Source organism: Pteropus medius, unplaced genomic scaffold, assembly GCF_902729225.1.
Source record: "Pteropus medius unplaced genomic scaffold, Ma_sr-lr_union100, whole genome shotgun sequence".
Classification (NCBI taxonomy): domain Eukaryota; kingdom Metazoa; phylum Chordata; class Mammalia; order Chiroptera; family Pteropodidae; genus Pteropus; species Pteropus medius.
In genome coordinates this window covers 4191208-4203786 of record NW_024345600.1, presented here as the reverse complement: position 1 = coordinate 4203786, position 12579 = coordinate 4191208, and the positions used below count along the sequence as shown (strand labels likewise).

The window sequence follows — 12579 nt, the reverse complement described above, 5'->3', positions numbered from 1 at the left end:
TTCCTGAAATCTGAGAACAAATGGTTTACACCATTACATACAAAGTTTAGGAATCCCCAAAGAACAACCAGGTTGACAAGAACTATTTATAGGATAAACAGATAGCAAATGTACAGCCTTGGCTTCCGCAAACCACACAGTCTTGGTGCAGAAAAGTCATCTTCTAACAGTGAGTTGAAAACAGGGTCAAGGGATACAATGTCAACAGTCTCTGTTTCAGAGTAAGGCCTACTGTCAAATGACCCTCCATACTTCTTCAAAGGCTGTGGTAAGTTTTGCACAGGTGAGGGCAGCAGAAAGAGGATAGTTGCTGATGGACACCATCTTCTCTGTATACTCCACACTGACCTGAAGAAAGAACAGTTGTGTCAGCTAACTCCACCACTCTGCAACAGGTTAAGTCCCTTTAGGGCAGGAAAATTGGGCTGAGCTAATATTTCACAGTGCTGTTTAATATCAAATTTATACAAAGGATCAATGCCAGCAGTCCTCAAAGGGTGCTCCCTAAGGCAGGCTATGGAACCCCCGTTTGTCTTCCAGCTTTGTTCTTACCCTCTATTTCCCAACTTATGTGGACAGGACTGTCAAAATGCTAACTGCTCTCAGAATTCCATACTAAGCTTCAGCTCTATGAAGAATTTAAGAGTTGAGCCCAGACCTTACCTTGCCATGGGCAAAGGCCCCCACCACAAAAACAATAGGGTCGCGCTAGGTACCAACTCTCGCACATCACTAACAGCTGGGATGGAAAAAGAAGTGCCAATTTTCATACACCCAACTGGGAAGTGATCTGACACTGGATTCTTAATTACCTAAAGAAAAAGAGAAAAATGAGCCCCAGAAACATTCTCAGAACCCTGCCTCCAACCAGTAGGTGTCAATACTTCACCTTCAAGAGCTTCTGGGGGCCATCAGCTGCTCGAACACTGAGTTTGTGTAAAAGCTGAACTAGGGCAGAAAAAAAAAGTTCAGAGGTAGGCAGAGAACCCACTTCTACCCAGTAATCTAACCAGAAAAACCCACAGGTGAGGTGGGCTCCTCCACACATCCGATACATCCACACTGTACTTCTAAAATGTTAAGAACAAGCAGTTGTCGAGCACATGCCTAGCTGTGTACTGATGGGTTTATTACTCTTTCAACCAGGAACCCGTGCAGGCTTTACCCCTGCACATGGACAGTAATCAGTCCTTGTTCTGAGATCAATCGTGTTCCCTCTCCTCCCTTCTCTCCTGCCCAGTTCATTCTCAACTGCAAGTCAAAGATTCTCACCCATGAGGCCACAAAAGCGGTCAAAGGTCCTGGGAATTCGAGTCTGGGGGTTCACTTCAATCAGCACATTCTTCTGTGTGTGGATATAAACCTGCAGCAAACCAGCTCGATTCAAGGGACTGTCCATCAGCATCAATAAACTCTGAGGGAGACAGACACCAAGGCACAGTTAAGACTGAAAAGAAGTAGCAGGCAGCTGCTTTACCTTCCACATAACAGCTCAAGGAGTTGTGAGCTCTGTCTCTGGAGTTACCTGGTGAGCTATGTCTGGTCTTACTTCCCCAGGATCCCGTCCATTCTTCAACAGCACAGATTTGTGCTTGTCACAGTTTAGTAGCTCATATGTCTTCCCTACCTGAAGACAAACATGACAGAGAACAATATAAGCTGCTTTTACCTATCCCACTGGTTCCCAAAGTGTGGCCCCTAAACCAGCAGCAGCAACTAAAAACTTTTTAGTTGAATTCTCAGACTCTAGAGCTACTGAATCAGAAGCTATGGGGGTGGGGCCCAGCAAGCCCTTCAAGGGTCACTGTATGGCCACGTTTACTGCCCCCTCCCAACCCTGACCTCCTCCCACCATAACTGATCTTAGAGGGAAAAGGGAAGGAGGTACAACCTGTGATTTCACATGATTTAAACTGGATTTAGTTTTAAAACCTGTGGCTATTAAGCAAAGCTGGTGAGGGATTCTGGAACCAGGTAGGAGCAAGGTTAATGAGCAAAGCTGAAAGCTTGTCACAGGAGCACTGTATGCACTGGGCAAAAAACACATGGTCACTACCCTCATATTGCTTATAACAAATATGAACTAAGTGAAAAGCTGCAAATCTGAATGGGAAGAAATGTGAAAATTCTAATGCAGGAGAGAGTTTCATCAAGGAATACTCTCAAAAGTAAAACAAGAGAGGTTGTTTCGAGTTTTAAGACGTGTGAGCACAGGTACAAATGGAATAAATAGCAGAAATGTGAAGAAAGAAAATGATGAAAAGGGCAATCAAGACACTAAAGGGTAGTGATTATATACGAAAGTGCTTTGTAAACTGTAGAATCCTCAAGTATCCAGCACAAAGCCAGAATAATCCTGGAATAACATGGGCATGAGAATGACTGAGGAATATTATTCTGGCAACTCTGTATACTGGAAAATATACCAGGTAGAATTTTGATACTAAAGCTCTAGCCGAATCTATCTGTAGCAAATAAAAGAAATAATTGCAAATTACAATTTCGAGTCCTAAGGAGCATTAAGGCGGTCAGTAAAAAGTCTAAAAACATACCATTAAGTACAAATACAGGTTTTGAAAGGCTAAGTGTTTATATATCAATAGAACATTTCTATCTGACAACATTTGAGATATATGACTCCAAAAAGTTTGGGGGGAAAGGCATGCAGACTGAAAGTGATTGAACAACTGAAATAACAAGAATGTCACAAAGACTAAGCACAGAGAAAGAACAAAGGACCAAGAACTAAGTCCATGGGATACTCTTAGTTATAGAAAAAGAACCTCTTGAATAAAAAAAATCCAGTTTCAACCCATTCGTAATTTATAACCAGGGTTTTTAATGAAATAGACTAGAAAACATCAAAGTACTTCGCATGTACTAATGGTAAGTGACGGTTCATGAAACTTGGTTTTATGCAGTTGTGTGTATGTTTACTGGCTCACAATGTAAATTTTAATGGTGGGTTGTGGTTAATAAGCTTGAAAACCACAAATTGAAATAATCAGAATGAATACTATGTGTATTCATTTTCTACAATAGCTATTGGAGATACAAGGAAGAATTTTTAAAACCTTATTCTCTGCCCTCAAAGCCTTCTAGTGGAAGAGACAAATGGTAAACAAACATGAGTATTTAACTCAAATTATGATAAACATTACAAAGGAAAAGTAAATGGTTCATTAAAAGATTATAACAGGAGGATCTAATTTAAACCAGGAAAGGAGTCACCTCTATGAGGAAGTAACATTTAACCTAATAGACTCAATAATTGTTAAATAAACAACAAGGATGAAACAAAGAGCTGAGTAAAGGGAGCTTCCAGTTAGAGAACATCATGTGCAATGGCCTTAAGGTACAAGAGAATTTAGTGCCTTCAAAGAGCTTAAAGAAAGCCAAAGGCTGGAGTAAAAAGAATAAATGAAGAGAGCAGATCCAAGAGAGACTGGCAGAAGCAAAAGGTACCAGGCACAAGGATGGCACAAGGTAACAGTACAGAAGATTTCCAACAGCTATGAATTCTATCACCCTTGGATTACCATTAATGACAACCTGGCCTAAATTCTTCCAGAGCATGTTCTAGCAAGTTTAACCTGGCCATGACCTTTTCAACTTCTTAATAGGTAATATGGAATCAGTAACAATAATAATAACTAGTCCCAAGTGACAGACATTATTCTAAACCCTTTACACTTAACTCCTTTAATCTTCCCAAAAATCCAACAGGGTAGGTACTACTATTATCCCCAGGGAACACAGGAAGAAACGAAGTGGTTAAGTAACATTCATTATTAATAGACTGGAAAGATAGGCAATTAAGTGAAGGATGAATGTAAGAACCTAAAATTAGGTTAGAAATGTCAATTACAGAAGAAAATGAAAGGATAAACCTGATTAGCTAGTCACTGAAAAGAAAAAAAAAGACCTTTCTAGATTGCAAGCTTAATAAAGTGCCATAGTGGTTGAGGAAAGAAAGACAGAAACAATCACACCGTATTTTACTATGGAATTTTACTATGTACTACCTTTTAAGCACTTTCATTACATTCCCCCTGTAAAGTATTAACTTCCACTTTACGAACTGAAGAAAACTTGTTTTTTCAAGATCACACACTTAAAATAAGTATAAAGTCCAAGAGTAAAATCTAAGCCTGACTTCTAAACCAGTGCTATTTCTTCTGGGCCTACTCACTGAACAAATTTAGCTCTAAACGGTAAGAGAAAGTCAGAAGGAATGAGACAGCACGAAGTTTTAAGACAGGAAATTACTGGATTATTCGAGGAAAGAGCCGAATGATTGGTAAAAATAAAGATTTAAAATATTAAATAACCTGATCCAGTGTTTCGAAGTGGGCAGTAATATAGAGGAGAGTCACAGTAAACACCTTTTAAATAAGTCCTTACGAATAAAAGGATGGGCAGAATAAGCCATAGTAACTACCTTTCTCCCTTCCCAGTAACTTGTCGGGGATAACGTGGGACACCACGGTGGACGAAACTCCCCTCCCCTTAGATGACTTTATATCACAGAATTCTAGTACACTAACTGGAAGTAAAGACGTGATGGCTGCAATGGGTTTCAAGAAAAGCAAAAAAATGAGTACTGCCAATCCCGGGTGTTAAACCAAGAGAGAGTCAACTAGGCCACTCTTCCTCCAAAAGCATATTTCACCTCCCTGGTTTCTCCATCCACTTTAAGCCCCTCACCTTCATCACAAGGGGTCCCATCCTATCGACATACGAGATCTGCACTTCTTTGTCCCACATTACCTTGACTGTTTCCAGACTGGCCCCTTCCAGCACCACAATAAGCCTACGGCCTCCCATCTTGCTTCCCGCCCCAAGTCGGGGCCGCTTGGGTGCCACGGCATCCCAGTCCTGTTCTTGTTCCCCACTGCAACGCTCACGAGGTTTAAATCCACCACTGGGCGCAGCCATCTTGCAGCCGGACCGGAAATCATGTTAATATCCTTAAATTAAAATCTCGCGCACGCCCTAATCGCAAACGTCCTTCCGGCTACCATTTTGAAAGTGGGCGCTTGGAAATGGCGATGGCTTGCTGTTCCGCACTACCGGAGCCTGTCTGGGAGGGCCGGGTTTCAGAAAGGGGCGGGACGTTCGAACGCGTACTTCCTGTGCGCGATGTTCGGGTTTGCCTTGGGTGGGGAGAGTTTAGAAGGGAGCACACTTCCGGTGCCCTTTCTCCCGCGAGCTCCTGGGGCTCGGATCCTCGTGTGAAGGGTGCGATTTCTAAACTGGAGTGGGGTAGAGGGAGGCCGGCACCCCCTCCTGATCTTTGGTGCCGCCGGCCTCAGGATTGAACATGGCCCAGAACTTGAAAGACTTAGCAGGACGACTGCCCTCCGGGCCCCGGGGCATGGGCACCGCGCTGAAGCTGCTGCTGGGGGCCGGCGCCGTGGCCTACGGGGTCCGCGAGTCCGTATTTACCGGTGAGCAACCTCTGCCCGTTCTCTGGACTCCTGTTCCTCCCCAGAACTCCTACCCTGTCCCGCCGGGCCCTCGTGCTTGCTTAGCGGCTCGTCCCACCCCACCAGGGGCTAGCACATACTCAGAGCAGTGACCTGGCCTGATCCCCACCCTTCTCCCACAGTTGAAGGCGGGCACAGAGCCATCTTCTTTAATCGAATCGGTGGCGTGCAGCAGGACACCATTCTCGCCGAGGGCCTTCATTTCAGGTAATGGCGAGCAGAGCGGACTGACCCTGACCCTTCACCCTTTGAACACCAATGGCTGTAGTAGAACTATCAACAGGATTTAGCTCTGCCCTTTCCCCTCCTCACCCCATCTCCCAGGAAAGTGAGTGCTGCCCATAATTCTAGCAGCACATAAACTTGTTCTCTCAAGGAAGAAGAGAATTTCTCCTTGTACGTGGTCATTAGGAGGAGTGGGCCAAGAAACACGTGATGAGAGAAAAGTTGGCAAAACTAGTGAAACTGCAGTCTCCTAACGCCTATCCCTGTTCCTTCTCCAATAGGATCCCCTGGTTCCAGTACCCCATCATCTATGACATTCGGGCCAGACCCCGAAAAATTTCCTCCCCCACAGGCTCTAAAGGTAGGTCTGGACACTTGATAGCCCCTGCGGATGGGCTACCTCAAGTCAACAAGGGAGCCTGGCGAGAGCTTCTAGGGAAGGATGGGCCTGTCAGCTCTTGGGCCTTGGTTTCCACATTTGCAAAAGAACTGGAATAAAAGTACCTGATTCTGGGGTTAAAGCAGTACATTCTGAACACACGGAGCTTGCACATTTCTGTTAACTATTCCTCCCTCCTAATGTAAACTCAGAGCATTGTATGTCCTTTGTCTTAATCACTGCCTAGATCAAAGCCTTTTTTTAACTGCTTGGCTTATTAGTTATATCCACTAGTATGCTCTCTCCTGGGAAAACTTGACCCCACTCTTCACTGATTTGCCAGTTCCCCTCCTAGACTGTACCTAGAAGATATGCCTTTGAGATTCCCCAGACCCTTTTCTCTCTCTCTCTCTCTCTCTCTCTCTCTCTCTCTCTCTCTCTCTCTCTCTCTCACACACACACACACACACACACACACACACACATGGATATGCATGCACCAAAACAAGTATCGCACCAGTAATTTTTTTTTGTACTATTTTTAGTGCAGGTCATTTAACATTCCCTAAACCCTAGGTCCTGGGAATAAAGTATTCATAAAACATAATCCTTGTTCTCAAATCCTTATAGTATAATAAAGAAGACAGATGATTATGATAGAGCCTACACTAGAGGTTGTACACAGTACAGTGGCAAAAAGGTCAGCTTTATCGGGGGGGGGCGGGTTGTGGGTAGAGAAGATGTCACAGTGGACAAGGATGCATTTGGCCTGTGCTGAGTCACATCTTGTCAGCCAAAATACCCTCCTCCCCCCAAGGGAGTTGCAGGTTTTATGACATTACATGAAGGGCAACACATAGAGAAGACAGTGCTTGGCTAAGAGGCCAGCTGAGGCCCCCATGGCCTTAACCAGCCATACTAACGTCACTCTTAGACCTGCAGATGGTGAACATCTCCCTGCGAGTGCTGTCTCGACCTAATGCAATGGAGCTTCCCAGCATGTACCAGCGCCTAGGGCTAGACTATGAGGAGCGAGTGTTGCCGTCCATTGTCAATGAGGTGCTCAAGAGTGTGGTGGCCAAGTTCAACGCCTCGCAGCTGATCACCCAGCGGGCCCAGGTTGGACTCCAGTTCCCATCACCATCTGCATAACGTCAGCATTTCCCTACTTGGCCCAGGGCATAGCAGCTTATTAGAAAAAGGTTGTGACCCTAGTTCCATTTCTACCTAAAAGCTGTACTAATGGCCACTGTGGGAAACAAGGAGAGCCAAGACTGGAACTTGCTATCAGTCAGTGTCAGGAAGCATGGGAGAAAACAATATCAGAGTCTAGAGGTGCATGTTGTGTTGGAGAGATTGAAAAATTAGGTGTCAGTATGACCATTGAAAAGGTTGGACCAAGTGCTTTGCAACTCATGTTCTAACAGAAACTAAAAAGGTGAGTTTTCTGCCATTTTCAGGAGATCTGGTATTCAGATGATCACAGCAATACACCTCGCTTTCAGTTCTCCAGTCCCCTAAAACCACCTCTCCTTTCCCTCCTTCACCTCACCTCCGCCCCAGGTATCCCTGTTGATCCGACGGGAGCTGACAGAGAGGGCCAAGGACTTCAGCCTTATCCTAGATGACGTAGCCATCACAGAGCTGAGCTTTAGCCGAGAGTACACAGCTGCCGTAGAAGCCAAACAAGTGGGTGAGTTACCAAAGGAGTAGGGCAAGGGTTTCTGAGAAAGTAGGAGGGGGGATGGGATTCCTGACACCTCACATCTGTGACCTCCTGACTCTCCCAATACAGCCCAGCAGGAGGCCCAGCGGGCCCAGTTCTTGGTGGAAAAGGCAAAGCAGGAACAGCGGCAGAAGATTGTGCAGGCCGAGGGTGAGGCCGAGGCTGCCAGAATGATATCCTTGTGCTGGAGAGATCTCAGCCCGCCCCTGAGGCACCTTACATTCCCTGTCCTCCCTTGTGGGCTGGCTGATGAGGCTAAGGCGAATGCGACTCCGTGCTCTCAGATCCTCAGCTCCCTGGGGAGTGGAGGTTTCAAATGGGATCTGAAATCTTAGTGGGGGACCTGAGCTTGGTTCCTTGCTGTAAGACAGATCAATAGCACTGCTGGCCTTTCCTCCATTCCTGCTGCTGCCTCCAGTTCCTGGCAGCTGCCTGCCAGGGGGCCCACAGGTGAGGACCAAAGTAAGACTAGGCACGAGCCACCTGAGCGCAACCTTGGATCTGACAGCCCAGAGGAGGGCTGGAGTGAGGGGAGTAGTAAAGATGGGGCCAGGGATTGAGACCTAGCCTTGTGTGAACCCTTAACCCCACTTTGCTCACCTTGGGGAAGCACTGAGCAAGAACCCGGGCTACATCAAGCTGCGCAAGATCCGGGCAGCCCAGAACATCTCCAAGACGGTGAGAGTCCAGCATCTCTCATAGGGCTGCGTGGAGAGTGAGACTGCTTTCAGTTAAAGCATATTGAAGTGAAGGAATCAGAATTGTGCTGATTCAGTTTGCTACTCACACTGGCTTCTCTGCCACTCTTCCTAATCAGGAATGATTCCTCTGGGTGTTCATGACTGTTAAATACTAACACGTCACAGTTGCTCACTGCTCTAGATCTTTGAGAACAGAAACCACGTCTTTCTCATGGTTAGATACCTGTTCCTAACCCACACGTGTCCCATCAGTGGTTATTGACTGCAGGTATAGGAATTGAGGTCTTTGCTTAATACAGGCATCTGTCTTGTTTCCTGCCCTGTAGATCGCCACCTCACAGAATCGTATCTATCTCACAGCTGACAACCTTGTACTGAACCTACAAGATGAAAGTTTCACCCGGTGAGAGAGGACCTCCATAGTGGGGTGTCATAAAGAACATGGGATCTGAGTCGGGTCACTTAGGCTCTGGAGCTTGTTACTAGCTTACTCGTGTGGCCCTTGAAAGTTACCATTTCTCTGAATCAAAGATAGAAAAGTGGGTAGTTGACATTCCTAACTCGAATCTCATAGGATTGATTTTATGAGAATAGTATTATTTGTGTAAAAAGCACTTGAAAGATTTGTCTGAGAAGTGGTAAAAGATGATACTCGGTATTCTTACTCGGGAACTCTAAAATTGCTGTTCTGGGGCATGGAAAAATGCTAGGAAGGGACTGCTGAGAAACAGCAGTGGCCAAGAGAACCTTTCCTGGCTTCCAACCCATTTTTTTTCTCTTGAGAACAAAAGAGGGTTTAGAGCTGGGTAGGGCCTGAACTGTCAAGTCACCTCTGCATTTTTCTTCTCTCCCTGTTTTCCTGTTCATCTGGTGACCTGGTATCCGCAGGGGAAGGTAAGTTGTTGATGCATCCTTGTTTCTCTGGGATCTCACCTCCCAGTACCTGCCTCCTCCCCCACCACCTAACCTTCCTCTCTTCCCCATGCACACCCTTAATCAGGAAGGAGGGTAGTTGAGGAGGGAGTGGCCAAGATGTTGTGCCTCTCACCTTTATGTCCCCTAAAATGTCATCCATCTGTCTCCTTTCCACAGTGACAGCCTCATCAAGGCTAAAAAATGAGTCTGGTGATCAAGAATCCACCCCTGGAATCAAGAATCAAGAAGTGGATGTTTCACCCCTGGTGTTTGAGGAGCCAGTTTGGGGTCCAGCACACCCTCACCCCATCCCCAATGTCACGTGTTGGTCCCCTCTACATCTGTCCTCCCAACCCTTCTCAGATGAATGAAAACTGACCCATTTTCAAGAGAATGACTTTCTTCCTCCCTGTGTTGGCAGGGGTTGTTGGGACAGTGTATGATTTCTCAGTGATTTCCTACAGCGTTGGCTCCTCCCTCGAGGTTGGGAGGCAATAACCACCATCCCAGGAATTCTCAATAAATTTTTATTACTTAAGCTGAAGTTAAGGCTTCACATGTTTGAGCTGGGTAAAGGGAAGCACGCATGCGCTCATTCACCTAATGCACTCCTGGGTCTGTCTTCCCCTCTGCCAGCAGGGGGCGCGCACACTCTGGCCAGGGCAGTTAAGGAACAGCAGGGCCTGGTCCTTGCTCTCACCCTGGGATCCCAGGAGTCAGATATAAAACAGGACCCAAGGTGGAAACAGCAGGCCCTTGGCTCCTGAGGCCCAGCTGCACTGTCCACCCCACCCTCCATTTCTGCCACATAGCCCTGTTTATTTGCCAACATCCTTTTCTAAGGCCGGAGCAGCTGTGGCTTTGCTGAGCTAGACCAAAAATGTGATGACCCCAACAGGAGCTGCTTCCTTAGTAACAGGATTCTGTGCAGCTGTGGGGAAGGCCATTCGTGCCTGTCGAGAGACTTAGGTGTTCAAACGCCCAGTGGCTCATGTTGTCTGCTGTGGACTACCTACACTTTCGGTTTTGCAGTCACCAGGTGTGAGGACCTACTGTGAAACATCTCTACCTGTGGAGGTGGGCTCTTCACTGCCACGGCTCAGACTCCCAACGGGTACCTGTTTTCAATCCATACATGAGCCATCTCGTCTTCACAAGACAGCCCTCGCTGAATCTCCGATCAGAAAGGAAGCCACTGCTTCCACTACAGCCTGTTTCCTCTTGCTTTGTAGGGAAACAACATTTGGAACCAAAGGCAGCACTAGGAGCAAAACCACGTACAGGAATTAGAAAGTGCATGGGAGGGGAGGAGGTGAGTCACAGGGTGAGGGACTGGCTGGGTTCATCTTCAGCTTCTTAAATTTTGGAAGAAAGTAGATTTTCCCCTGCTTTATAGGTTGAATATCATGAAAGGGACAGGGAAGTGACATACATGTGGCTCCCTTCCTCAGGAGCTGGATGTCTGAGACAAGTAGACAAAAAAAAAGGTCAAGTAACCCAAATCAGTCTGCCACAAGTTCCCATTCACACTTTATTTCATTCATGAATACATGTTCCCAAGGCAGGAAGCGAGTGGAGGTGCCTGGAAAGCAAGTATATTTTCAAATCCTGTTGTGGCTCTAGAGTCAGCCATTTTGTCTCCTCCCCATTGTTCCCCTTTTCCTAGTGATTGACACCCCCATCCAGAGGAGTAAATGCCAGAAGTGGTTGGTCAGGAGGCCTCCATGGTCTTCAGGGCTCCCTGAAGGTCACTGCCGAGGGAACCGGCCCGGGGGCCATCTTTACCAGACAGTGTTAGGAGCTTCACAATTAGACCATCCAACACTGTACTGGAAGATGGACCCAGAGCTGGCCGACATGCAGCTCCAGGCTAGAGCTGATCAGTTGCTACAGGGACCCTGGCCGCAGGCCCGTAAGGTCTCTTGAGAATACATCCTAAGTTCAAGGTCGGCTGTGAGTTCTGGATCCATCAGATGACAAATCACTCTCTGTTGGGGGAGGGGCTCAGAACCATTGTGTCCCTTCAGTGGGCAACCCGCCAACGAAGAGCCATTTCTTTTGCAGCACCCTCCACTCAAGATGAAGGAGATTCCAGGGTGTGAGGGGAGGTTTGGGAGGTGGGCAACAGACAGTAGAGGCTGGGGGCCTGATATACGAGATGTCGCTGACGCGGACAGGGGCCTCCATCATTACCCGGCAGTATTAGAGACTCCCAACCAGCACCCAAACACTGCTGGGTAAGACGGGGGCCCCCACCCAGCCTGCCCACCTCCAGGTCAGGCAGTCCTAGTCCCAGGCTCCCTTGGAGAGGCTACAGAACCCTGGCTCCCATCCCCCCACCACCCACGTCCCTAGGGACACTTCCGGGTGAGTCCTGCAGCCCGCCACCAGCCCCACCCTATGTTGTTGATCCACTGAGGCCCAGGCAGAGCTCCAGCAGCCCCCTGCCCATCTGTTCTGTCTCCGAACCCCTTCTTTCACCACCCACACAGCTTGTCCCTGCCCCACATATCAATTCACTGGCTTTCATTCCCCCTCAGACCTCAGCTCAGCCCCAGGACCCCTCTCCCAGTGGCCTTTACCTGTCACCAGGCCGCTTGCCCCTCAGAGAGAGTGCTGAGGAGAGAGAGGGGAGACAGGCCCAGGATTCAACGCCGGCCGCCTGAGGCCCTCCCTGGCCTCCACTCTTCCTCCTTCCTTCTCCACCAGCAGGCAGTGCAAGCTCCTCACCTGGGCCCCGCCCGCCGCCCCTGCGCACAGGTGTGTCCTCCAGCCATAGGCTACCCCCACCCTACTGCTTTAACCCCTTGCCTCCCAGCACCAGCCGCAAGCACCTCCTCTGAGCCCTGGCCATCCCATTAGGCCTCCCACACTTTCCCAGCGGTGTCTCCTCTCCCACCTGCCAACTCTGCACCCCTAGGCCTAGACTAAGGAGCCTGGTTGCCAGAGTGACAAAGGGAGGAGCTGTGTTTGCAACCCTTTGCCTTCCTCCTTGGCCTCTCCCCACAGCCATTCCTGCCCCAGCTACCTTCTTCCTCTGAGGCCTCTGACCCTGCCCATGGCCAGAGCTGGAGAGCCAGAGGTCCCCGAGGTCAGCAACAGGTCGAGTCACTAGGGTTGGGTTACGCCTAGGCCCAGTGCCTC

At 47.9% G+C, this 12579-nt stretch overlaps 2 protein-coding genes and 1 non-coding gene across 3 annotated transcripts; 2 read left to right on the top strand and 1 right to left on the bottom strand.

Moving 5' to 3' along the window:
• Positions 1-72: 72 nt before the first annotated feature.
• EMG1 (EMG1 N1-specific pseudouridine methyltransferase) lies at positions 73-5061 on the bottom strand. Its single transcript, XM_039874229.1, is given in 7 exon segments — positions 73-348; positions 664-707; positions 710-812; positions 890-948; positions 1273-1414; positions 1526-1627; positions 4771-5061. Coding segments are annotated over 7 exon segments (732 nt in total). The 5' UTR covers positions 4939-5061; the 3' UTR covers positions 73-234.
• Positions 5062-5124: 63 nt separating this feature from the next.
• Positions 5125-9979, top strand: PHB2 (prohibitin 2). Its single transcript, XM_039874228.1, has 10 exons — positions 5125-5450; positions 5612-5696; positions 5996-6075; positions 7028-7212; positions 7657-7786; positions 7889-7992; positions 8420-8497; positions 8847-8923; positions 9409-9414; positions 9613-9979. Exons 1-10 carry the CDS (start codon positions 5324-5326, stop codon positions 9638-9640), a joined length of 900 nt encoding a protein of 299 aa, XP_039730162.1. The 5' UTR covers positions 5125-5323; the 3' UTR covers positions 9641-9979.
• LOC120611777 (small nucleolar RNA U89) lies at positions 8062-8326 on the top strand. Its single transcript, XR_005655290.1, has one exon. It is a non-coding gene; the product is annotated as a small nucleolar RNA U89 (small nucleolar RNA).
• Positions 9980-12579: the final 2600 nt, after the last annotated feature.

Coding starts and splice junctions, on each gene's coding strand:
- PHB2 (XM_039874228.1), top strand. CDS start 5,324: ATGGCCCAGAACTTGAAAGACTTAGCAGGACGACTGCCCTCCGGGCCC. Junction 5,451..5,611: donor CCGCGAGTCCGTATTTACCG/GTGAGCAACCTC, acceptor CTTCTCCCACAG/TTGAAGGCGGGCACAGAGCC. Junction 7,787..7,888: donor CGTAGAAGCCAAACAAGTGG/GTGAGTTACCAA, acceptor CTCCCAATACAG/CCCAGCAGGAGGCCCAGCGG.